General features: G+C 40.6%; 2 protein-coding genes across 3 annotated transcripts; one reads left to right on the top strand and one right to left on the bottom strand.

Annotated features, from left to right (window-relative positions):
• The first annotated feature begins 195 nt into the window (after positions 1–195).
• nnt2 (nicotinamide nucleotide transhydrogenase 2) lies at positions 196–18,326 on the top strand. 2 transcript variants are annotated; one of them, XM_044029877.1, is made up of 23 exons: positions 196–214; positions 326–378; positions 1,695–1,846; positions 3,620–3,849; positions 4,149–4,348; positions 4,927–5,014; positions 5,129–5,217; positions 5,299–5,486; positions 6,072–6,205; positions 6,600–6,791; positions 7,299–7,449; positions 8,227–8,388; positions 8,489–8,599; positions 8,694–8,839; positions 9,663–9,858; positions 10,895–11,128; positions 13,042–13,202; positions 13,540–13,719; positions 13,821–13,980; positions 15,476–15,557; positions 16,718–16,836; positions 17,225–17,340; positions 17,955–18,326. In XM_044029877.1, the coding sequence occupies exons 3-23, from the start codon at positions 1,717–1,719 to the stop codon at positions 18,099–18,101; spliced, it is 3,216 nt and encodes a 1,071-aa protein (XP_043885812.1). In that variant the 5' UTR covers positions 196–214; positions 326–378; positions 1,695–1,716; the 3' UTR covers positions 18,102–18,326. The 2 variants fall into 2 exon arrangements, with proteins under 2 accessions (XP_043885812.1, XP_043885813.1); XM_044029878.1 differs by lacking the exons at positions 196–214; positions 326–378 and adding an exon at positions 436–451.
• A 287-nt stretch (positions 18,327–18,613) lies between these two features.
• dtwd1 (DTW domain containing 1) lies at positions 18,614–22,972 on the bottom strand. Its single transcript, XM_044029881.1, has 5 exons — positions 22,832–22,972; positions 21,718–22,029; positions 21,430–21,567; positions 18,987–19,263; positions 18,614–18,880 (listed from the first exon to the last, which is right to left on the bottom strand). The coding sequence occupies exons 2-5, from the start codon at positions 21,973–21,975 to the stop codon at positions 18,627–18,629; spliced, it is 927 nt and encodes a 308-aa protein (XP_043885816.1). The 5' UTR covers positions 21,976–22,029; positions 22,832–22,972; the 3' UTR covers positions 18,614–18,626.
• Between the last annotated feature and the right edge of the window lie 1,121 nt (positions 22,973–24,093).

Genomic DNA, 24,093 nt, shown 5'->3' with positions numbered 1-24,093 from the left:
GTAAATGATATTTACCCCGTTAGGTGGACAAGCAAAGCTTCCTCCAATCAACGACAGCTGCTGGTGGAGAGTGGGCGGCTCCTTGGCTCTGATTGGACATCATTAACTCAGTCAAATTTGGCGACACCTGCAGGAAATGTTTGTGATAAACATGTTAATCCAGTTTTTAATTCACAGGTAGTCTGGTGTTTGCTTTTGTCTTTCACTGTGTGCGGTGAGTTTATCAGAATCAAAGGTCAAGTCACGTGTTTTTTTATATACACTGATAGTGGAGCAGTGATATTGAAACTGTGGAAGGTCATCTGTCTGTGTCTTTGTTTCTCAGGTGACTGCTGCTGCTGCTGAAGCATTAACCTGCTCTCACTGCTAATCTGAAAGGCAAGTCAGATTATGTTCAGTTGTTCAATGTGTGAAAGAAATTGTGAACAGGAGGAGGGTGAAGGACACTGAGGTGAGAGTGACCGAATGAATGGATAAATCAGCTCTAGAGCCTGTGCTCAATGTGCAGAAAGGTTTGCAGTCAATCAAGTTGTGATTACTTAATCAAACACACAGTGTGTCTCTTGGAAGTGTTGCTACTGAAAAATAATGATTACAATTTTTATTGAGAATTGAGCCACATACAGTTTGTCATGTTGGTTTGAGAAAGTTTGGAAAACACTGATATAAGTGTGTTCACAGTGTTTCTCACAGTGTCAGTGAGGGATGAATGGCTGAGACCACATGAAAAGCTACTGGACACTTTTCCACACTTACTTATTTTTTGGTTCATGTTTATCTGTCTACACCTCTCCACACACTCTGTAAAACAAATCACATGGCTGCGACTCCGTACATTTCGGCATGTATGTAATAGACATTGACATTCGGCATGAGTAGACATTGTCCAGATGACCGGCCGAGGTTCAGGCCCAGTGTCATGCCTACATGTTCAGACGGATACAACTATCACTAGAGTTTACAGAGAATCATTCAAAAGAGAGGAAATATTCAGTGAGCTACAGTTTCCACCTTGTTGTTGCCAGAGGTAAAAGGGAAATGACCAGACTGGTTCTAAAAGATAGAAAGTACCGTAAATAACCACTTGTTACAACCAAATTACGAAGAGGACCATCAGCAAAAGCCACTGACCCTTTATCAGGTGTCATGTGTACCTAAAAATTATTTTAGAATTAGTTTTAAGTGTCTTTTATTAGTTTTTTAAGCTCTAAATGGTCTTAGCCCCTCTTATTTATCAGATTTGAGAACCCTCACGCCCCAAGGTTTGGTTCTACCCAAAGTTAGAACCAAAACTTTCCATGAGGCCTCCTTCTGTTATTATGGCCCTCGTCGTTTAGAACAGCCGACCTGCGGAGAATGTTTATATTTTAAAAAGTTTTTCTCTGATTCACTGCTCTCTGCTCCTGCCGGGCACAACGACTAGGCCAGACTTGGCACAGTTTCACTCTGTGCCGTCACAAATCCAGATCTCGCGAAACAAGCCCGTGTGTGTGTGTGTGTGTGTGTGTACAGAGCTGAAATGTCACACTGCTGTCTCTAGGCCTCACAGCACAGACAGCCTGAAAGCGTGGCTGTAGGGCTCAGGACCTGCTCAGCTGGGGGGGAAATTATAATGTTCTTGGTGTTTTGACAGCAGAGGCAGAAGTAGTGCTAGATTATCAACTACCTCTGCTTGTTTGTGTCCATTTTTCCAGGAGGCAGAGGGAGTCAGTGGCCATGTCTTCCCTCATACGCTGCATCTCCAGCTCTTCTGTCATTCTCCTGCAGAGGGGAGTCCGGCAGAAGATACCCGGTAGAAGACAATTCAGGACTTTCCCCGTGTTATGGGACCAAAAGGCTGCCAGAGGTAGGAAATGTCCACTTTCACCTTTGTGCTTCACCCTGGCAGGACAGGCTGCCATGTCTTTGGTCTGTGTTTCCTCTGTGCTGAGAAATGACAGAATAACAGTTCACTCAAGGACACACTGCTCCTGGCCAGAAGAGTGGAAAACTACCACTGTTTACAGAACTTTACTAGAAATCTCTCCCAAAATAGGGCACACTGGCGTGGCCCATGCTGTAGCTGTGCATGCTAACGTGTGAGAGCATATGAGAGGTCAGATAAAGGTGACAGGTCAAAGTGAAACTGCAGACTCACAGTTTGTTCGCACACATTTTTATCTGCAGTCTCTGCTGTTTTTAGGAGACTAGACACTGAGTGTGTGTGTGAAAGTAAGTGCTTTAAAGTTTGACTTTAAAACGACTCTGTGTGTGGAGGTGTAGGCCGCTCAGTGTGTGTGTTTGTGTGTGTGTGTGTGTGTGCGTGCTGGCTCAGAGCCAATCACCTGCTAATAATGTCACGACTGGGACGAGGTCACCACGCCGTGTATGGAGAGAAATGCGTAATCTGACACTGCTCGCTGGAGTCGCAGCCACAGCATGTCCACTCTCTCTTTTTTTCATTGACTACTTCCACAAACCCCCATTTCCTGAAAAGTTTCTCTCTAAAAATTGCAATAAAAACCACGTAAACATTTTACTTAACAGACAGAAGGACACAGATTTTTTGCTGATGAACTTTGTTCTGTTTGTGAAACATAAACACATTTAGAAACAGATGCCTTCAACACACTCAAGGAAAAAAGTAGTGACGTGGGAAAGTTTTCCACCAGGTCACATTATCGTGCCGTCTCAGTCTCCTCCTGGTTTTCAATAAACCAGCGCGACTGTTTCCAGTAATCTGTCAGCCAACGATGCAGAGATGTTTCACAGTCGGTGTCTGTGGACGTTACCAAGAATATTTAGTGAGGAATTGTAGAAGTTAGTGTAGGCTGTGCTCTGCTGTTGTCTCCTCACAACACATACATTGACTTTTTCGTTTTAGGCCATGTTCAGTCTGTCAAAACTAATCACAAACTTTACCTTTAGTTATGGAGCTGGCTTGTATTTTAGTAGAAGTTGTCAGTGACTCTCTTTATAGTGCATTGAAGATGCTCATTTTTTTATAGTTCTTCAAGTGGAATATTTGCTGTAAAAGACTGGAGCTGTTCAACAGTCCATGGTTGTCGTAGTCTGATTCTGTTCTTTATAATGTGCCATACATTCTCTATCGAGGACAGTTCACAACTGCAGGCAGGCTAATCAATCGCATTTAATGGACTCTTTCAGTCCATCGTAGATGAGTTCAGACCCAGAGAACGCTGCCTTCATGCATTGAGCTGCCCCTGACTCTCTGTAGATGGTGACCGACCTAAATTCTTTGCGATCTTACATGAAAAAACGTTGAAAATCTTTGAACTCAAAAGTTTATTGCAAAGTTTGGCACAACTGGTGAGGCACGACCCATCCTTGCTTTTAAAGACCAGACCTATAGCATCACAATACCGGAGTTTGCATGTTCTCCCCGTGTGTGTGTGTGTGTGGGGGTTTCCTCTGGGAAACGTTTTTCTGTACTTTTAATGTTTTTAAAAAAGGTGAAAATGATTCAACAAATTACAGTTTTTTGAATTTTATTGCAAGTGTGGGACTGGTAAAATTCACTTGAAATAGTTTTTCCTTTTCAAGAAAACCTTTCAAATGTATTTGATGGCTTTTTACCCCCTGCCATCTGATTTTTGTTTTCTGTTGTGTTTATTTCCAGGTGCGCTCTACAAGGACGTGGTGGTGGGCGTCCCTAAGGAGACGTTGCAGAATGAGCGTCGCGTGGCGCTGTCGCCTGCAGGAGTGCAGGCACTGGTCAAACAGGGATTCCAGGTGCAGGTGGAGAGCGGAGCTGGACTGGAATCCAAGTTCTCTGACCAACAGTACACAGAGGCCGGAGCCACCATCACTGACGTCAAGGGAGCCTTTGCCTCAGATTTGGTCCTCAAGGTTTGCAAACATCTTACAAGACGTTATGTTATCACACATTGTGATAGAAAGCTCTCACAATAAGATGGTTTTCGTGAATTTCCATTACTGGGATCATCAAGAAGTGGCACAGGGACAAAGCTCTGCCCCTCAATTTACAAATGTAAATAAGAAAAACAGAACAAAATGCGTGTTTTACAGCCATTTTTAGTTTTTGCTGTTATTGCCGTAATGTTGTGAATTGTAATTAATTCCATGACAACTCCTGGATGAAGTTTGAATTCCCTTTTAGGATTCATAATACCTCTTATACCCTTCAGGTACGAGCCCCCAGTATGAGCGAGGCAGACTTCCTGAAGCCGAACAACACCTTGGTGAGCTTCGTGTATCCAGCGCAGAACCCAGAGCTGATGAAGAAGCTGTCGGAGAGACGGAGCACGGTGCTGGCCATGGACCAGGTGCCCAGAGTCACCATCGCACAGGGCTACGATGCCCTCAGCTCCATGGCTAACATCGCTGGGTAATGACAAAAAGACACTAAGATGTGCGGTCGGTAGGGTTATAAAAAAATAGATGATCACAGAGGTCATTAAAATATGTTTTTCTTTGGTTGTGAGTTTTTTTGGTTTTGGTCCAAGCCCCTCCCACCAGCACTGACAGACACACACACTTCATATGTGATAAATGATCCGAAGCAGGAGCTCCAAGCACTTGTTACTGATGATAAATTAAAGATCTTTCAATCAAAGGATCGTTTGTGCAAAGAATAGCAGCCATTAGCAGCGGTTTCTCAACAAGACAACAGCAACATTTCACTCGTAAAGTGAGACGACTGCAAACTGTTTGACTGTTTTACTGAAAACACAAAGAAGTGCCCATGAAAAGATTCAGAAGTGTCATCTAATGCTCAAGAAACCTGTATGTTCAGCAATTTTACAGCATAAACATTTCTTGTCCAAAAAATTATACATCATTACTCATCACGTTCATCGAACTGAGGCAGATTATGCTTTAAATGTAGATTAAAAAAATGAACTGTAGAGGCGAGGAATCTTCTCTTTGCAGTAAATATGATACTCTTGAGTTCCTATTTTGCAGGTACAAAGCCGTGGTTCTGGCTGCCAACAACTTTGGCCGGTTCTTCACTGGTCAGATCACAGCGGCAGGAAAAGTTCCCCCTGCTAAGGTAACGGTCCATCTCCCCACTATCTTACTGTTTAGTTTTTTTTGTGTATTTTAAATAACATTTACAACAGTTTCCTTCATGTATGACTATGTGTTATGTTTGTGCTGCACACAGGTCCTGGTTATTGGAGGCGGAGTGGCTGGTTTAGCAGCAGCAGGTGCAGCCAAGTCGATGGGAGCCATAGTCAGAGGGTTTGACACCAGGTAAATGACTTCAGATGATGTAATGATGATCATGATCAATGATAGAATGAATAGAAAGCTGACTGTTTCCTCTCGCTTCAGGCCCGCGGCTCTGGAGCAGTTCAAGTCTTTTGGGGTTGAGCCTTTAGAAGTAGATATTAAAGAGTCCGGTGAAGGAGTTGGAGGATACGCTAAAGAGATGTCTCAAGAGTTCATCGATGCTGAGATGGCTCTTTTCGCCAGGCAGTGTAAAGAGGTCGACATTCTCATCAGCACCGCCTTGATTCCAGGTACAGTTCCTCCTCATCCTCCTCCTCCTCCTCCTCCTTCTCCTGTCTTTTAACTTTTGGTGTTAAAAATAGCATAAAACACACGGCCAGTGAGTGTAAATTGAATAAATGGATAAATGCAGCTTTAATGTGGATGCACTGTCTGACAAATTTGTTTCTCCATTTGGTTAATATTAAATCAACAACATGATATTATATCATCATTAACCTAGAGCTGAAACAATGAATCGTTTATTAATCGATTACTAAATTATTAACAACTATTTTGATAATCGATTAATTGGTTTGAAGCTTTTTTCATAATTAAAACAAGATTGTTAAAGCTTCTTAAATGTGAATATTTTCTTAATTTCTTTGCTGTGGATAACAAAGAAATCATTAAAAGTTAGTCATTTTGGTTTGTGGACAAACCAAGACATTTGAGGACATCATCATTTCCAGGTTTGACGAACACCGATCAACATTTTTTAAGGTTTTCTGATATTTTATGGACCAACCGATTAATCGAGAAAATAATCAACAGATTAATCGATTATGAGAATAATCGTTAGTTGCAGCTCTACATTAATCGCCACTCTGGTGCAGGGAAGCGGGCTCCCATTCTGATCAAGAAGGAGTTTGTGGAGTCGATGAAGGACGGATCTGTGGTGGTGGATTTAGCTGCAGAGGCCGGGGGCAACATCGAGACCACGAAGCCTGGAGAGCTGTATGTTCACAAGGTGAGCTTCAAAGATTTGTGTCGGATCTTTACTTAATTAAGGTAAATATAAAAATAACTTGATTAATCTGAGCCTGACACAAGCAACAAAGTTACACACTGCAGCTTTGATGTTGAACCATTATTGTGTAGGTTTCTGCTTTGTTTACTGTATCACCAAGGTGTTGTGTGTATTCAAAACAAAAATTATCGGTGTGCAAATTTTCAAGGAAAGAAAAAGAATTCATGGCCTTCACATCCCACTGTACATCACATCACATTGTATATTGATTCACTCCGCTGTTTTGGGACATCAGTTTGAACTGATATAATGATGTGCATTATTATTGTTGTTGTTGTTGTTGTTATTATTATCAATAATAATATGAAATGTACTTGTTTCCTCTCATGACCAGGGAGTGACACACATCGGCTACACGGACCTGCCCAGTCGCATGGCCTCGCAGGCCAGCACTCTGTATTCCAACAACGTCCTGAAGCTGCTGAAGGCCATCAGCCCAGACAAGGACTACTTCCACTATGAGCCCACAGACGAATTTGACTATGGAACAATTGACCATGTCATCCGTGGGACTCTGGTTATGAAGGTGGGTTTTTATTTGTTGTAACCGTCTACTGGCAGCCGCATCGCTCCCTCTCAGCATGAGTTATCGGGTCCTGTCATGCTACGATCCTGCGCCAAAAGAGCACTAAAAACCAGATCCCAGCTGGGAATCGCTCATGTTGGATTCCAGCAAGAATGTTATGAACGTTTCAAAAAAAAAAAAACTTGTCCAGGAATTTTGACTTTGACACATTGTTTATGGCAAAGAAAGCATGCAACCTCAACAGGACGTATCGGTTTCCCCCCTTTGTTAAACTAAGAATTATTTAGGCTCTTTAAAAGTGAATCTATCTTTCAAAACCTCTGGTAACTGGTTTGTGATTGCTGTTTGTTCGGCGGGAACTCCTTTGAGTTTTGCATTGTGAGCGCTCCCACCACGCTGGTGAGATCACCCACAGCGCACGACTCCAAAGGTCTTGATGTGTGTTTCTCACGCGAAAGCAGCTGTGTTCTCAAACTGGTCCTCTCGTGGGTTTTCTGGTGAATCCAGGACGGCAAGAACATGTTCCCATCACCGCTCCCGAAAACGGTCCCCCCAGCTCCAGTCAAACAGAAAAGTGTCTCAGAGTTGGAGGCGGAGAAAGCAGCGGCGGTTTCACCCTTCAACCGCACCTTGACCTCTGCTGGCGTTTACACCGCAGGTCAGACACACACACACACACACACACATACATACATCCTTGCAGAAAGACTTTATCACATGTGGCTCAAATAAAGTTATTTTATTGGTGAAGGTAATTCATTCAGTAGTCAAATCAATAAATAATCAGAGTTTATTTGACCGAAGCTTTTTTTTGTGAAGCTTGTTTTTATGAAAACCCCTCAGACCTGGAAAGGCCAACACGTAGATATTAGTTTTTATTGATCTATGTAGTTGGAGTTTAGTGGTAATTAAAAACTTTTTAATATGACAGACGGACATACAACTTTATTAAACCCTTTGGGAGGTTCCCTCGGGGAAATTAACAAATATGGTTTTACCTCTATTATTCAGAATGAATCCTTGTTGATAGCACTGATCATAATCTCTTCATGGGATTTTTGAATGTGTTGTGATTAAAGGTTTAGAGGCAGAAATGTAATATACTAACCATAACTACTGTATGTTTGTAAGTACGTGTATAATCACTTTAAAATGAAACTAGTTTAAAATCATAGACTGCATGTGTTTTTTTTGTTTTTTTTTTAGGTTTCACTGTCTGTTTTCCTTCAAATGGGAACATAATTGCCTCCTGTGAAAAGTCTGTTTATTTACACCACTGTATTTTAACGTTGGTGATAATGAGTTGCTCAATATTTTCTCAGGTGGTACTTGGTATAAAAAGCTTGAGAACCACTGATCTACAGTAATACAAAAGAAACACATGCACACAGGCATAAACATTAACAATAACACCGTCTGCTCTGTCTCTTGTTAGGTGTTTCTACGTGTCTGGCTCTGGGCATCATATCCCCCAACGCAGCGTTCACTCAGATGATCACAACCTTTGGATTAGCAGGGATTGTGGGATACCACACAGTGTGGGGTGTGACCCCCGCTCTGCACTCACCCCTCATGTCTGTCACCAATGCCATCTCAGGTCATAGAACTATGGAGATTATTATGTTTTCTTCTTGTTTTTTTTTGTGACGTCACATGATCTCTCATCCTTTTTGTTTCTGATGTTGTGTGGTGTTCAGGTCTGACGGCGGTTGGCGGGCTGGTGCTGATGGGCGGAGGTCTCGCACCCTCCTCACTGCCTGAGAGTCTCGCTCTGGCTGCTGCCTTCATTTCTTCAATCAACATTGCTGGTCTGATATTTAACACAAATATGCAGTGGAGAAAAAAACAAACTAGTTTGATTGAATCCCCACTTTAATCCACCGTTTTCTTGTGTGTGTGCAGGTGGTTTCCTGATCACCAAGAGAATGTTGGACATGTTCAAACGTCCCACTGACCCTCCCGAGTACAACTACCTGTATATGCTGCCTGGAGCTGCTTTTGTTGGTGGATATGGAGCTTCAGTGGCAGCTGGATACAACATTGAGCAGGTGAATATTTATATACAGTTTGTAGAGTATGTTGGCATAAACGAAACTCATGTCACTGAACTTTAGTTACCACAGCCAAGGAAGTTATGTTTTTGGCTGTGTTTGTCTGCCGGCATAACTTGAGGATGGAGTGGGATGAAATTTGACTTGTGGTTGACTTAAGTGTTAAGTTGTGATTCAGAGGAGTTGACTGACTGGTGCTGAGTGCTTTCTGGTATTAAAAAAAAGGCCCACTATGTAAGAATCTCAAGATCTGGGAGCTGTGGTGGCACTCAGGAGTTTACTGTGGGCAACTGGACTGTCCTGCCATCCAAGGTGTTTCCTCAGTTCTGTTCTTTCATTTTGAGAACTGATGAAGCCTGTTGGATGAGAGGTGAATAATATCAACTTCAGCTAACAGCTAACGACCGAAGAGGACTATGGACCTGGATGACTGAGAACCAGTTGAGGTTCCCATAGCTTCCCTTTTCACTATCTCTCTCTTTGTAGTTTTCTCCTCCTCATTTGTTGTAACGAGAAATAGGGCTTTGTCTTAAGCCCATATAGAATTTTAACAATCACATACGTATATAGATGGATAGAATATAAAGCTATTTATGGGCCCAGTGACTAACATTTTGGATAGTTTCCTGACAGGTATCACCAATGTACAGTACATTTGTCACTTAATCTCTGAAATTTGCAAGCAAATCCTGGAGAAACTTTGTTCAAACTCCCACATCACTTTCAGTCCATTTTTAAAGCATTGTTAACTTTGGTGGAGTTTTGTGCTTTCAGAGTGTGTCTTTAATGTCTTATGGGTTTTGTTTTTTTTGCTTCTTAGATGATGTACTTGGGCTCAGGCTTGTGCTGTGTCGGGGCGTTAGCAGGCCTCTCTGCTCAGGGCACCAGTCGCTTGGGGAACACTCTGGGCATGATGGGAGTGGCGGGAGGCATTGCTGCCACACTCGGTTCCCTCAAACCCTCACCTGAGCTGCTGTCACAGATGTCTCTGGCCATGGCCACTGGAGGAACTCTTGGTAGGGTGCTCCCTGCTTTTTAGAAAGTCAAACAGTTGACAGGCAGAACGTTCTGTCCTCTGGTGCTGATTCTCACTACAGCACAGCCAAGCTTCTCAAGAGATCAAACAACTGGACTTGTTTGATTAAGTTGAAGTCCAAGAGGCTTCTTCAGTTCAGAAATGAACTGAACTGCCCACAGCTAACTCCTAACATAAGTGACATCATTTTCTATTGAAGAAGAGGTGAAACTGAGACAATAAATCTACTGATGTTATAAATCAAATATGAAGCAGAAGCTAATTTTCCCATAGACTGCCATTCAAATGACAGTATTTTGCGATCAGTGGAGTCAGTCAACCTCCGTTCTTCTTCCTAGGCTTTACTTTCACTTTTTATATACAGTCTATGAATAAACCGCGTATGCCGTACTATATAATCCCGGAGAGCCGACTTACCAACAAGGCGTCTTTTGAGTTTCATGTCTTCATTAAAAATGCATGATTCTTTGGCGCTGTGCCGTTGTAAGTCAGACAGTTTAACAAAACTGCGCAAGCATTATTAACTTTGCATGCAACTCCTTCTTCTGTTTGTTTTTGCCAATTCATTACAGAGCATCAATCATTCTGTCCACACACAGAGATGAGTGTGTTTCGTCACCATGTGTGAATGTTGTACGTGTTAACAGTAATTTAAGAGCGCCAGATGATGAATGATGTTGTAATCAGTGCACACAGGCACCAGAGCACGAGGGTTTATTCAGTGTTATATTTGTGTCCCTGTGCTTTTATGAAAAAAAACCCCCAAAAACACTAAGTACTTGACTTAATGGCACTGGCTTTGAAGATCAGACCCTGTAACTAAAAACAGGTGTATTCCTTTTTAAGCATTTGCTCTTTTTAACTTCTTACTTCATAAAGCTTTTTTTGTACTCAAAACGTAGCCAGTGTGCATGAGAAGGTTAGCGTCTGGTGTTTCACTTAGCCAAACATAGTAACTCACCGTGAAATGTTTTTTTTTTTCCTCTTTTTGGCTGATCCTCATGTCTCGCCTGCAGGTCTGACCATTGCCAAGCGTATTGAAATCTCCGACTTGCCGCAGCTCGTGGCAGCCTTCCACAGCCTTGTGGGGCTGGCAGCTGTTCTCACGTGCGTCGCAGAGTTCATGATCGAGTTCCCTCACCTTGACACTCACCCAGCTGCCGGTGTTATCAAGACCGTGGCCTATCTGGGAACCTACATCGGTGGCGTCACCTTTAGTGGATCACTCGTGGCCTACGGCAAGCTTCAAGGTAATGGGTTATGTTTAAAGGTCCAGTGTGCAACATTTTGGAGAGTATAATGGCAGAAATTGAATACAAGTATGTTTTTATCACTTTAAAATAAAAATTGTTGGGTTTTTGTAGGGATTAGAATAAGCCTTTTATATGAATATAAGGCCTTGCCTTAAAAAGCCACCTTCTGTCATCATAAAGTTTCTGTAGCAGCATGAATGGACAAATGTTTTGAAGCAGAAGCTTACTACTTCAAATGTAGAATGATGTCTTTTCTGGCAGTCTTCTTTAGTAAACTACTACTTGAGTAAAAGTACAAGCATCTTACCAGAAAATGACTTTGATAGAAGTTGAAGTCACTTTTTCTAATATTACTCTAGTACAGTAAATGTCATAGACTTTTACTTAAGTGTCAATAGTCAATTTAATTTTCTGATCTAAAATGCACTTACGTTTTAGAAGTAAAAGTATTAAAAAGAATTCAACTGAAGTGTAAAGCAGCCCATCAAGACTAGAAAAACTCTATATAAATACAGACCTTACCAACTGATTTTATTGGGTAGTAACAAAGGAAAATGTAGTGGAGTTAAAGTAAAGTTGTTAGAAATATAAAAAAAAGTGAAGTACAGATATGTGAATTTTGTACTTAAAGTATTTGTACTTTGTTACATAACAACATTGCTCTCTGGTATGTTAAGACCGCTGCCACAAGGCATGGCACAGTATGACATTGTGACAGTTTGTTAACTTTAAGCAAAACTATCACAGTATCTCGGTATCAAGGTATTGCGATTAATTTCCAGCTGTCTGTTCACACCAATTTGTCATTCCTGCACTCTGTTTTTGACGAGTCATAAACAGACACAGTACGACACGCGGTATTAGCGGTTTTGATACTGCGATGTTTTAATACCTCAGTATACCTTGAAATAGATAACTGCTGCATGTCTAGCCACCATAGTTCCCTGAGAGGTAAAGGAGAGCAGCAGTGTTCTCCATTTGTTGCATTCTGCAGTCTCACCATTAAATGTCACTAACTCTTACACTCTGGACCTTCGAATATTTTTAGCCTCTGCGGCACATATGTGAAGTTTCTTATCTGACCTCGTTTCACACACTTGCACATCTATGAAAAGACACTGAGCTCCGTGTTGTCTGGCAGCGATTGTCTCTTTCTTCAAGTGAAAGCCAAAGATTTTCCCTTCAGCTCAGACCTGCTTCCTGGATCTGTGCATGTCAGTGATTTATATTACAGTGTGAATAATGAAAAAAAAATCACATTTTAAATATTTTGGTCATGATTATTTCTGCGTATGACAGAGCAGCTGCATTGTGGTCAGTGGACTCATCTTGTAGTTTAACTATAAATAGGTCAATATTTATATTATATATATATTTAAAATATCGAGATTCATGTCATGAGGACTTTCTGGTTTGATGTAATCAGAGTGAACTTGATGTCTTTTTTTAACTTTTTCTGTCTTGATGAGTCCTGTTGCAGATAAAGTTTCCTTCAGAATAATGATAATTGATTGTTGGAGGGGATAGACCCTAATCCAGCAGATTGGAGACCTTCACAGAGACGTGTATGACTCCCATCACAGTTTAAAGCAGCACTAAGTAACTTTTTCTGGCCATGCTGTTGCTGTAGAAATCACACACACCCCAATGAAAGCAGACGTTTGAACGACTTGTGTCTTTTTAACTGACCTCATTGCAGAATAACACTTTAATAAATCTGATGCTTTCAGTTTGTCACACCTGCTCACCTGACATCGTGCAAGGACAGAGGTTCAGATGCAGAGTAGGAGTAAAGTCAGCAACATGTAACACATAGCAATACATTGTTGAAGCTGTTATTTGTGCTTTCATGTTTTAACTCGTCACATGATTTTAAATTTAATTTTTACGAGAATCCTTTTGGTTTGTAGGCGTCCTGAACTCCGCCCCTTTGATGTTGCCGGGCCGACACATGCTGAACGCTGGCCTGATGGCAGCATCAGTGGGAGGCATGGTTCCTTTTATGCTCAGCTCCAGCTATGGCACTGGCATGGGGTGTCTAGTGGGAGTGTCAGGGCTTTCCACCATCATGGTGAGTTTCCACTGAGCTGAGAACAGGTAAAGGTCCAACATGTAACATTTAGGATTCTGTGGCAGAAATTGAATAAAATAATAAATGGCCTTAGAATAAGGCTTTACATGTCAGGGTTTTGCTTAATGGTTGCTTTCGGTTTATCTTTTAGAAATTGCCTTATGCTATGTTATGCTAATTCTGTCACAGGTATGAATTTTGATATTAAACACCGGTGTTACAGATTAGACTGAATATTGTTTAATCTTATTTTGGAAACCAGTTTTAATGGACTCCAGTGGTCCAAATGTATTTAATCACCTTTCTTTTCTTCTGTGCGACTTCTACCTTCTGATAGGGTGTAACCCTCACAGCAGCCATCGGGGGTGCTGACATGCCTGTGGTCATCACCGTGTTGAACAGCTACTCTGGGTGGGCTCTCTGTGCTGAAGGTTTCTTACTGGAGAACAACCTCATGACGATCGTCGGCGCTCTTATCGGCTCCTCCGGTGCCATCCTCTCATACATTATGTGTGTGGTGAGTGCACACATGTTTTTTTTTCCCGGCACAAGTTCACAAAACTCTCGCAGTTGGCACAGTTTCCCCAAGCGTGAATTATTTCCCTCTTCTCTTGCAAGGCTATGAACCGCTCCCTGCCCAACGTGATCCTGGGTGGGTACGGCACCACCTCCTCATTGGGTGGTAAGCCCATGGAGATTGTCGGCACTCACACCGAGGTCAATGTTGATCAGACCATCGACATAATCAAAGAAGCCAACAACATCATCATCACACCAGGTACATATTTTTAGAAGGAACGGCATTCTCTCTTCACTTCAGTTTTCAAATAGATAATGGCTTTCTTTATAGAATAAAGCAGCATGATGGAACCCTCGTGCATGCATTTTCTTTACACGTGTCTGTGGGTTTTCTCCGTATACTTCAGCTTCCTCCCGCAGGACAAAGATTTGGGTCAGGTTGCTGCAAATCTTCAGCCTATAACGCTCAAAAACATCAACACTCTCTCTCGTCTGATTGACTACATCTGACTAACAGGCTGAGCCAGATGGCTCTTCCAAAATGCAGATCAAAAATGTTTGTGCAGAAGTTCATTTTTAACTCTTTTTTTTTTTGCACAATATTTGGAAATAATCAAACTCCTAGAATTAACTTGACAGGATGGACATTGAAGTTGGAATACTGAAGCTTGTAAACCACAAGAGGGAGCAGTTTGCCCAAAAATGATCCCACAGAGGTGCTGGTCTCCCCCAGACATGAATGTGGTATATGAAATGTCAGTACATGTTTCTGAGCAAAGAGTCAAGGATGATGACTTTGATTTTTGAGTGTTAGATCATGACCACATATAGATTTATTAAATCCCCCCCAAAAAAAAGGCCAGAATTGTCTGACAACTAAGAAGTTGAGTGTGCTGAGCAAGAGGAACCACACTCAGAGGAATAACTCTGATGCTTGGATGGCTGTTGTTTTGCAACAGTTCCAAACCAACGCACGGACATCTGTGTGGTCCAACATGCTGCTTTGATTAAAGGAACAGTGAAAAGTCATAAGAGCTATTGAGTCCAGACTCAAGACTTCTCCATGCGCTGTCAACAACAAAGTACGACAGTGAGGAAACAGAAGGCTCCAGTTGTCTGGGGAATTGGAAGATACGGGTTACGGTTGACCAGTTACAAAAAAAACTTGATAGTAATACTGAACTCTACAAGGTACGTGACCACTGGGGTTAAATAGGGGTTACACAGACACAGGGGAAAGGAGTTCTTTGCACGCAGGGTTACCCACATGCACACATGCAAAAGTTTCCTTTCAGATGAAATGCTTCTCAGACCAGTGATTTAATAAAGAGAGGAGACTTGTGGTGAATGAGGACAGGCAGAGGACAAACGGCAGAATGAGGGGAAGAGGAAGAACTAGGCTTTGTTGTTGTTGAATCCCTGCAGGATTCCCTGTGCTTTCATTGAAGAACCAACTGTAACTTGTGTTGAATGTTTTTTGGTTTTTTTTTCAAGAAGGCAGTAAAAGTAACATAAATTCTAGTTTGTGAGGCGCTTGAAAATTAGACAACGGACTCAAAAAGAATTACAGTATCTCTCCAGATACTTGTAGACGCACACGGAGAACCTCAACCATGGTCTTTCAGTTTCCCACACTCATCCCCAAAACCCAATAATTTCTGCCTACATCCCCCAGAAAATGCTGCTTACCTTGGTGCGGGTAATTAAGTGTTTAAGATGTGGCAAGATGAAAAACATTGTTCTCTGTGTTTTAGGTTGGGGTCTGTGTGCAGCCAAAGCTCAGTACCCCATCGCAGACATGGTGAAAATGCTGAGCGAACAGGGAAAGACCGTCAGGTGAGTGCTTCACAAACCACCTGTCCTCAGTTAGGGTCAGACTCTGGAGTTACAGGATCGTAACTGAACACAAAAGTAACAGCTGATATTTGTGGATCATTTTTATGTCATTAGTGGAGTGTTAAATAGTAAAGTATCATTAAAAGACAAAGGAACAGTGCTAAAGTACAACATCATAGTCTTGCTTTTTGTTTTATTTAACTACATATAAATCACATCTCTATTTGTAAGTTTACAGATTTAGATAGTACACAAGAAAAGAACACCTTACCTACCATGAAACATGGAGGGCACTTGGGTTTCATGTTGGGGTTGCTTTGAATAAAACCCTACCATAAAATCTCAAGACTACCTAGCAAAAATACTTGAGTCTCAAATCACACAGCTAAAAGCAGCCAAGAATGGCTCGTACAAAACAGCGGGCTATTCTATTCTAATATGATCCTGAGACCTGGTCATAATAATCCCATTGAACTAAAGAAAAGTGGGCTAAACTACTTGTTGGTAGATGCAGAAGTCTCACTGGGAGTTACAGAAGTTGCTTGTTGATGGTAATTGCCACAGATATTAAGTTCAGGGTACCATCGTCTTTGTCCACACCATTTCCATGTTTCTTGATTTGCCTCATTTGTGTTAAAACGTGGACAAATTATTTTTGTCTGTTTTCAAGTTATTTCTGACAGGGTTCTTTGTTTTTTTGTGAAAGTACCAACAAATGTATATAGCTTGGGTTTAGTAATTCAAAGATTACTTTCAACATGTGATCATGTGATGTAACGCCATGATTTATCTGTAGCTAGTGCAGTACCCGTTCAACGTGTGCCTGCTTTTCTACCATTATCATTTCTTATCCAAACAACTTTAAAGTCTTAGTAAGTCACGCACCAAGTTTGAAGGCTGTCAAGTGACCCATTCCGCTCTTTACTTCAAAGCTTAAAAGTAGCACTGCACTGTTGCTACTGTTTCAGGTTTTTATTTTCTGCTCATGTTCTGACAAATCTGAGCTTGTTTCACAGACAGGTGCATTTTCACTTGAGGCAACAAACTGTAGGAGCGGCACATTATTGATCAGGGAGCTGAGTGTTTTAAATCAGTCAAATGTGAGTGTTGAAGATGAGCTTTAATATTTGTGTATTTTTTTTCTTTCTTCTCCTTGACAGGTTTGGTATCCACCCAGTTGCTGGTCGAATGCCTGGCCAGCTGAACGTCCTTCTAGCTGAGGCGGGTGTTCCCTATGATGTGGTCCTGGAGATGGATGAGATCAATGAAGACTTCCCTGGTAAACTTGTTTATTTTTTCATAATGAGCGAGCTGTTATTCACAACAGTACGGATTCATTGCTGCAAGGCTGTCACTTTGGCGGGAATGCGTCAGATAAAATTGCTGGATCAATTAGGACTAATCACCCCCCCAACCCCACCTTTCATCTACGCTTGTAGCAGCCTTGTGCTGCGTCGTGGTAGTTAGACATGCCATGTTATCAGGGCAACAGTCTTGTTTTCTTAGCAACCAGGCATGCAGTCTGAGACATATGGTTCTGTTTATGTGAAAGGTAGATACGTGTGCAGCTGGAGAACGCGGGAACATTAGTGAGGACAATATAAACATTTTTGTGAGCGATTTAATCTATTTTAATGTTTACATCTACATGTGACTGTGGCCCACAGAGACGGACCTGACGCTGGTCATCGGCGCCAACGACACTGTGAATTCTGCAGCGCAAGAAGATCCCAACTCTATCATTGCTGGCATGCCAGTCCTGGAAGTGTGGAAGTCCAAACAGGTCAGTCTGCCTTTCTTAAAACTGTAGTTTCTTACAAATTTCTGTTTCATTAAAACCACTGTCAAACGAGGCAAAACAAGACAGATCCAGCCAATAACCTGCACCTGGCACTCGTTGTACTTTTCAGTGTAGCAGTTTTTCATTCATTGCTGTCACCTGGCGACAAAGGCAACAGCAACTTATGGCCCTTTTCATTATACAATTCTGGCCCGGCTTCATTAGGAAGTACCTGGTGCTTTTTTTTGGCTATCTGCTCTAACGAGGTTCCAAGCGAGCTGAGCCAATACTAAAATGTGATGTGGACAGACTGAGTGTCATCACCGGAAGAGTCAGGAGTGCAATGTCCAACACAAGACTCAAACCGAACAATGCTGAACTGTAGATCACTTAAAAGCTTAAATACTGAAAACGTGTTCAGCGAGGACATTTCTAAAATCTCAATATGTACATATAAGTCTGGTGCATTTAGTGACAGCACTGCCAAAAAACACACAACTGCTCCCTCAGTCAGGTCTGATAGTATTGCTTGACTGAGCCGATCTCTTCTGTTCACAACTGCACACCGCAGTTTAAAACTACAAAAAAGTAACCACTTTCCTTTCAAATTATTGCAGGTGGTGGTTATGAAACGTACCTTGGGCGTGGGCTACGCTGCAGTTGATAATCCCATTTTCTACAAACCCAACACATCCATGTTGCTGGGAGATGCCAAGAAAACCTGTGACAGCCTGCAAGCAAAGATCAGAGAGACCTACTACTAGTCAACATCTGTTCTTTTACAGTGTATCGTGTACAATAAGGTCGACGGACTATATTTTCAGCAGGTAGAATTTCAGGATATATATTTTTGAAGACCAGATTTATTAGTTCTGCAACAATAGTGAATCTAGGTGCCCATGGGTCATGAATTCTTCTTTATTTTTGGAAAATAAGAGACATGGATTTCTCAGACATGTACTAATTTGTAAATAAAAATATTAAAACAAGTTTAGGTCAACTTCCTTAATAATTACATTCAAGATGAGCAAAAATGTCAAAAACCCTCCTATTTTTGCCAGTTAATTTAAACCATAAGACAAGCTGAGGTTGTTTGTAGCAAAATCCTAAACTTGCGATTTAAAATATACTCATGTTTCAAAGACACTGTTTTAAATTGTAAACAAAAAGCTTTATAGCATATTTTTCAGCAAACCGATGCCTCGGCATCCCTCTCAAAATAAAATATCACTCCATCAGATTAACTGCAGTTTCCACATGAATCTACTTTAGTTAATCGTTGGCTCACTTCATGTTTTCTTCAAGTTATTTTCCTTGCAATGTTTTCCTTCAGACATTGATTTGTTGACAACTGAATGCAGGAAGGAGTAGAAGAAGAGAAGGTTGTCATATTCTCCTTTATACTCTTGAGCAAGGCAATGCTCATGGAAGTCTTTCAGGAAATAATAAATCGCCTCAATAGTAGCCAGGTACGTTTCTGGTTTGCCCTTCTGATGGCGCCAGAAACATGTTTTCCTCGTCTTGAGCTCTACCTGGAGCAGACCTGTTGGAGAACACACTCATCAGCCAGGAAAGACGAGACAGCACAGTGAGGTCATCACATGTGAAGTAAATTCAGCAGTCAAAAAAAGAAGTATAAATTAAATTACCTTGCAGTCTCTCATCTGAGCTGATCTTGTTGGTCTGGTTCCATGTGCTGTCGATGAAGACCACCCTCTGGAGAGGATACACCCTTGACTCACAGCCCTTTGCTTCATCTGGAGTCCCCGTCTCTGAGTTCTTGGCAGTGTGTGTGGCACCATGAACTTCCTCACTTTTCCGCCTCTTTATGCACGGTTCATCATGTGACCCGTCGGTCCTGTCGAGTAAACACTGCATCATGTCTTGAACTGAGACGGCCCCTGGACCAGGGAACACCAAAACCACCTGGAGTGAGCAAAGAGACACAGATTCACAGTTGAGCTCTGTCAAAGAGGAAAAAAGTGAGTTCTCGAAAAGCCTTTTTCAGGATTAGTACATGGACACAAGGCAGTTTTAGGTAAGAATGAGGTTTAAAGCCAATGAATGTGTGGGTTTTGAAGTAAGTCAGGGTAAAATATCCAATTGCATTTTAATTTGTGATGTTTATGGTTTGAAACTTATAGATTGAAAGATATTATCTTAGATATAATCAATATTTGATAACTACATGCTAATTGACGAACCTATAAGATATTCATTGTTTCTAATATTCATATATAGCATTATTTTAAAGTGGCAAAACAAATGATTAAAAACAGAATGATTAAATAACCTAGCCTTTGATTTGCTAAAAGCATACTGCCCTATTTTGAAGAATCGCTTCCATGCAATAACATTTTTAACTATTCGACTGCCATTTGTGTAAGACCTAATATTTGGAATAGCTAAACAGTACAATGACTATATTACAGTATTCATTCTAAGCACACAAATCTTAAGTAAAAGACTGGAGAAGAATTACGCATATTTGGCAACTCCCACTCAAAAACTAAAAACAATCACCTGTGAGCCTGCCTCTGGCAATGACTGGAATAGGGTGTGATCAAAGCAAAGACGGGAGAAAAACTAAAAACAAAACAAGATTTCCTTACTCCACATAAAACTGAAGAGGCACGAGGAAGAAATACTACGTCTGAAACTGTTGAGGCAGTAAACATACAACATAGCGTGTGCACTAAAGCCACTGTAATTCTGAACTTGATTATACCCAATAAAACTAATGCTATGAATCATAAACTTGTCAAGCATGAAATAAGAAAAAACAAACTAATTTAAACCTCTGAATCTATTATAAATTCCACATTTGTCATTACGAAGCGGATCAATGGATCAGTGTGGTTACGCTACAACAAATACAGGTGAACATAATGAACAAAAACAGGCTTTTACGTCAATACAGTGTGATGTTCGAGAGTAGTAACAGAATCAAAACATGACTCAAAAGCATCTGCGTGCAGTAAAAATAAAACACAGATGAAAAAGTAAATGAGATACAGCAACACTGGGTGCATTTCTGAAGAGGCAAAGGAAAAAACAAGCAGCAGAAATATGAAAACAATGAGCAGTATTACAGCTAAATCCATTTGTTGTTTGATTAGGTGATAAAACCTTTTTAATTTTTCAATTTTCAAAAAGTCAACAAAATAGATCTTCTAGTTTGAGCTTCTTTATCATGAGAAAAAGTTGCTTTTCTTTGGCTGAATTATCAATTGTTCTGTGAAGTGAATGATAATAAATCATAAAAATTGATTAATGGTAGCCATAAAGAACAGAGATTACCAATGACGTCTAGTTGCAGTGGTGGCTGGTAAGACCTATTTTTTTTGAGGGATTGCAGCAAGTGCAAGTCAATTTTTAGATGCACTCTAACCATCTATCAACAGCAGGACGTGCCAAAGAAGCATAAAGGTTCATCACACCAGTCAGTTATTGCTTTTCCATAAAAGATTACAAAGAAACTTATGAAAAACATAGGAATGTGTTTCAGCTCAACAAACCATCAATCTAAAAATGGACTCTTCATTTACTATCACATTTGACAGTCTTTCCCAAACCTTTTATAAAAGAACTAAATTTTCCATTGTTGACTACATCTACTGCCATTTTTTTACCAGTTACAGACTGTAAAAGCCTCATATTACTTGGAATAGGTGAAGTAAACATTTTCCATGTACAAAAATGTACAGCATGTTTGATGAAGAAAATTCAGTTAATTTACTACCTAAAATATCAATTCTGTGGTCTGTTGTGAGTTCCAGCCATAAACTGTATATGATAAATGGACAGATTTTTCCAGTTTCCCCAGTAAGGTCAATCAGAAAGTGAGAATATACATGGGGGTGCTCAGTTTAAATGGAAATTTATTGGAAAATAAGCCTACTTCTCATTTTATTTATCAGTTAAAGTTTTCCTCATGTGTTCTCCACATCTTTAGGCATGTAGTATTGCAAATAATTAGGGATGCATGATATTGGACCTTTTGCCGATATCCCGATATATCGGGAGTTCTTGGGCCGATATACAATTTTTGCTATTGCCTAACTATGTGATGATATTAAAAAAACAACTAACCTTGTCCTTTTCAAACTCCGGTATGCAGGGGTAAGTGTATATGGTGACGTCACTTGGAGCGAGGATCTTGGCATGAACTGCTGTGCTCTTCCCATCTGTCTCATTTGGATGCTTGATGATGTCTATCTTCACAGGAAGCTGAGAACATTATAACACAATAAGTAGCCGACAACCACACCATGTGCAAAATTTTTGGATGACACAAAATGTTCCACAACACTAGGATTATTATAGCAACTGAAGGCTGCTTTAAAAGGACAATCAAGTGAGTCCTAACCTCTTACTGACCTTAATTGAGGGGATTTCTTGCAAGCCGACACCCAGTAACGAGCAGCATGTGTAGCAGAAAAACATCCTTGATCCTCCACATTTAGGGCACTTCAACCTGCCCCTCTGCTGTGCTTTCTCAAGCACTGCATGTGATGCCAATTTCAGACCACAGAGAGGGTGTTTGGCCAGCTCAGGAGCGTCTGATGAATCAGTGGGGACTGTTGTTTTGTCACGGCAACTAAGTAGAAGATGCTGGTCCTGATCCAGGCTGCTCATACTTGCTCTTTAATCGTTGACAGTCAAGCTCTCAGGGGGCCCACAGTGACACAGCTGAACGAGAATGACAATCAAATATTAAAATACAGAATACAGATTTTTTGCAGTATTTGCACAACTTTAAAAGTCAGGGAGTGAAAATGTAGAAAAGCCATTAAACAAACTGAAGCTTTTTAATAAAAAGGTTATATATCAGTCTATTAATATACAAATACTGTGATGAGACTGGATAATGTCCAAGACTATAAATAGAGCAATAATATGGTGTAGTTTACAAACAATTGTTCCCTGGTTTCATATCAAAAACTGTCATTTCAAGTGCACTTTACCCGCCATTTAATTAGGTACACAGAGCATGTCATGTGGTCTTCTACTGCTGTAACTTATCTGCTTTTGACAGGTGCAGTCAGAGATGCAATGATTTTTTTGACCATTACTCGATCACCAAATTAACCGTTAGATCAGTTTAAGTGTTTTTAACTGTTTATGTGCCCCATATAAAAATAAATCATTAAGACTGAATAGTTGTGTTTTGTGGACAAAACAAGACATTTGACGTGTCCTAATTCGGTAAAGACCGATCAACATTTTCAACATTTTCCTGACATTTTACGGACCACACAAGTACTCGATTATTCGACAAAATAATATTTAGGAAAAGTCAACTTAACCTGATGTTTTATCATTTATCAGCTCACCACCCTCAGTGTACAAAGTGCAGCTAGCAGCCCAGTCAACACGCGTGATTCATGCTCGCTAAGTTAGCTCCCGTTAGCATGGCTGAGTTCAGATTCTGGTTGTACTGGCAGACACAAAACACAGCGACTTAAAAGAGATACGTTCAAATACCACATACATGTTGCTGTGCACTCTATGTTGTCCTTTAGCTGCTCCAGATAAAAACTGTGACGGACCGGTTAAGCTCAGCTCATGAAGCATGAGCGTTTTCTTCTTCTACGCCGGAAGTGGTACGACACGGCCACGGACGGACGGAGAAGCAGAAGGAGTAAAAGTAAAGGTAAACACCAAAAGAGGCTCTGGTGAAAAAAATATTTATTTTCTTTCTTTTCGTCCCTCATGTCTGTTTTATTTATCTGTTTATTTCATATTCACTAATGCTGTGGTTCTCAAACTGTGTTTCGTGTACCATCAGTGGTACACAAGCTTCCTCTGGTGGAAAATCAGAAATACTGTACTGTATATAGCCTGCCAGGGTATGTGATCGGAGTGAAGATGAGGAATTTTGACAGGAGTGTGTTGAAAATGAAACAATTAAAACATACAATAAATTAAATAATAATAATTAAAGCCACCTTATTTTTCTCTCCATTTTAATCTAATTTCAATATACCAGTGGCTGAAGTATGTGTGAGCTATCCAGTATATAAAAATCTGCTGTTCCCTTTTACATGTCAATTTCTTTCACATCTGTCACCACCACTGAAGTTTTTTGTTTGTTTTTTTACTTTAAAAAGAGAATAGCAGATTTCATGGTTATCATTTCTATCTTAGTCAAAGTTTTTACATTTTTCTGTCAGCATAACTGGTTATTGGTTTTGTCATAACATTTACAAAATATAGCCTAATGTTGATATAGCTAATATAATTAACAGAAATCACAGAGACTGCTGTAATAGCTATAATTTCCCATTCTGTTAACAGACGTACACAATTAATGTTTTCACTGCTGCCTGGACCCAAATGTTTTCAACAACTGTAATAACATGAATAAAAATGAATGTTGACATCCAATAAAGCAGTGATTCCCTCTAATTATTATGACTTGTATGAATTAGGTTATGATGGAAATTTATGGGATGCTCTGCAGCTGGATTCCTTTAGAATTAGAGTGCATTACCAAAATGCTGGTTACACAGATATTTCCCCACTAAGACTGATCAAAGGTGGAAAGTATATAGCAAAAATATTAAAATGCATTTGTCTTGTTCAAAGCCAGATGTGCTTGGTGTGATGTAAAACAGATTGGTTTATGTCAGATTTCAAAGATACCTGAACTGTCACACTTTTTTATGAAACAGACAATCGTATGCAGACTCGCATGGCAAGCAGATGTATATCGAATGAGACCTTTCAGTGCCTGTGATGCTAAACTCCAAA

Source organism: Solea senegalensis, linkage group LG7 (assembly GCF_019176455.1).
Source record: "Solea senegalensis isolate Sse05_10M linkage group LG7, IFAPA_SoseM_1, whole genome shotgun sequence".
NCBI lineage: Eukaryota > Metazoa > Chordata > Actinopteri > Pleuronectiformes > Soleidae > Solea > Solea senegalensis.
Note: the sequence above shows the minus strand (reverse complement) of the source record. Positions and strands in the feature narration are given on the sequence as shown.

Bases quoted from the DNA above. Each gene is read 5' to 3' on its own strand.
- nnt2 (XM_044029877.1), top strand. From the start codon at position 1,717: ATGTCTTCCCTCATACGCTGCATCTCCAGCTCTTCTGTCATTCTCCTG. The intron at 7,450-8,226 runs GTCAGACACACA...GTCTCTTGTTAG, and splicing joins TGCTGGCGTTTACACCGCAG to GTGTTTCTACGTGTCTGGCT. The intron at 8,389-8,488 runs GTCATAGAACTA...TGTGGTGTTCAG, and splicing joins TGTCACCAATGCCATCTCAG to GTCTGACGGCGGTTGGCGGG.
- dtwd1 (XM_044029881.1), bottom strand. From the start codon at position 21,975: ATGAGCAGCCTGGATCAGGACCAGCATCTTCTACTTAGTTGCCGTGAC. The intron at 19,264-21,429 runs GTTAGTTGTTTT...TGCTCACTCCAG, and splicing joins CGGAGTTTGAAAAGGACAAG to GTGGTTTTGGTGTTCCCTGG. The intron at 18,881-18,986 runs GTAATTTAATTT...GTTCTCCAACAG, and splicing joins CTCAGATGAGAGACTGCAAG to GTCTGCTCCAGGTAGAGCTC.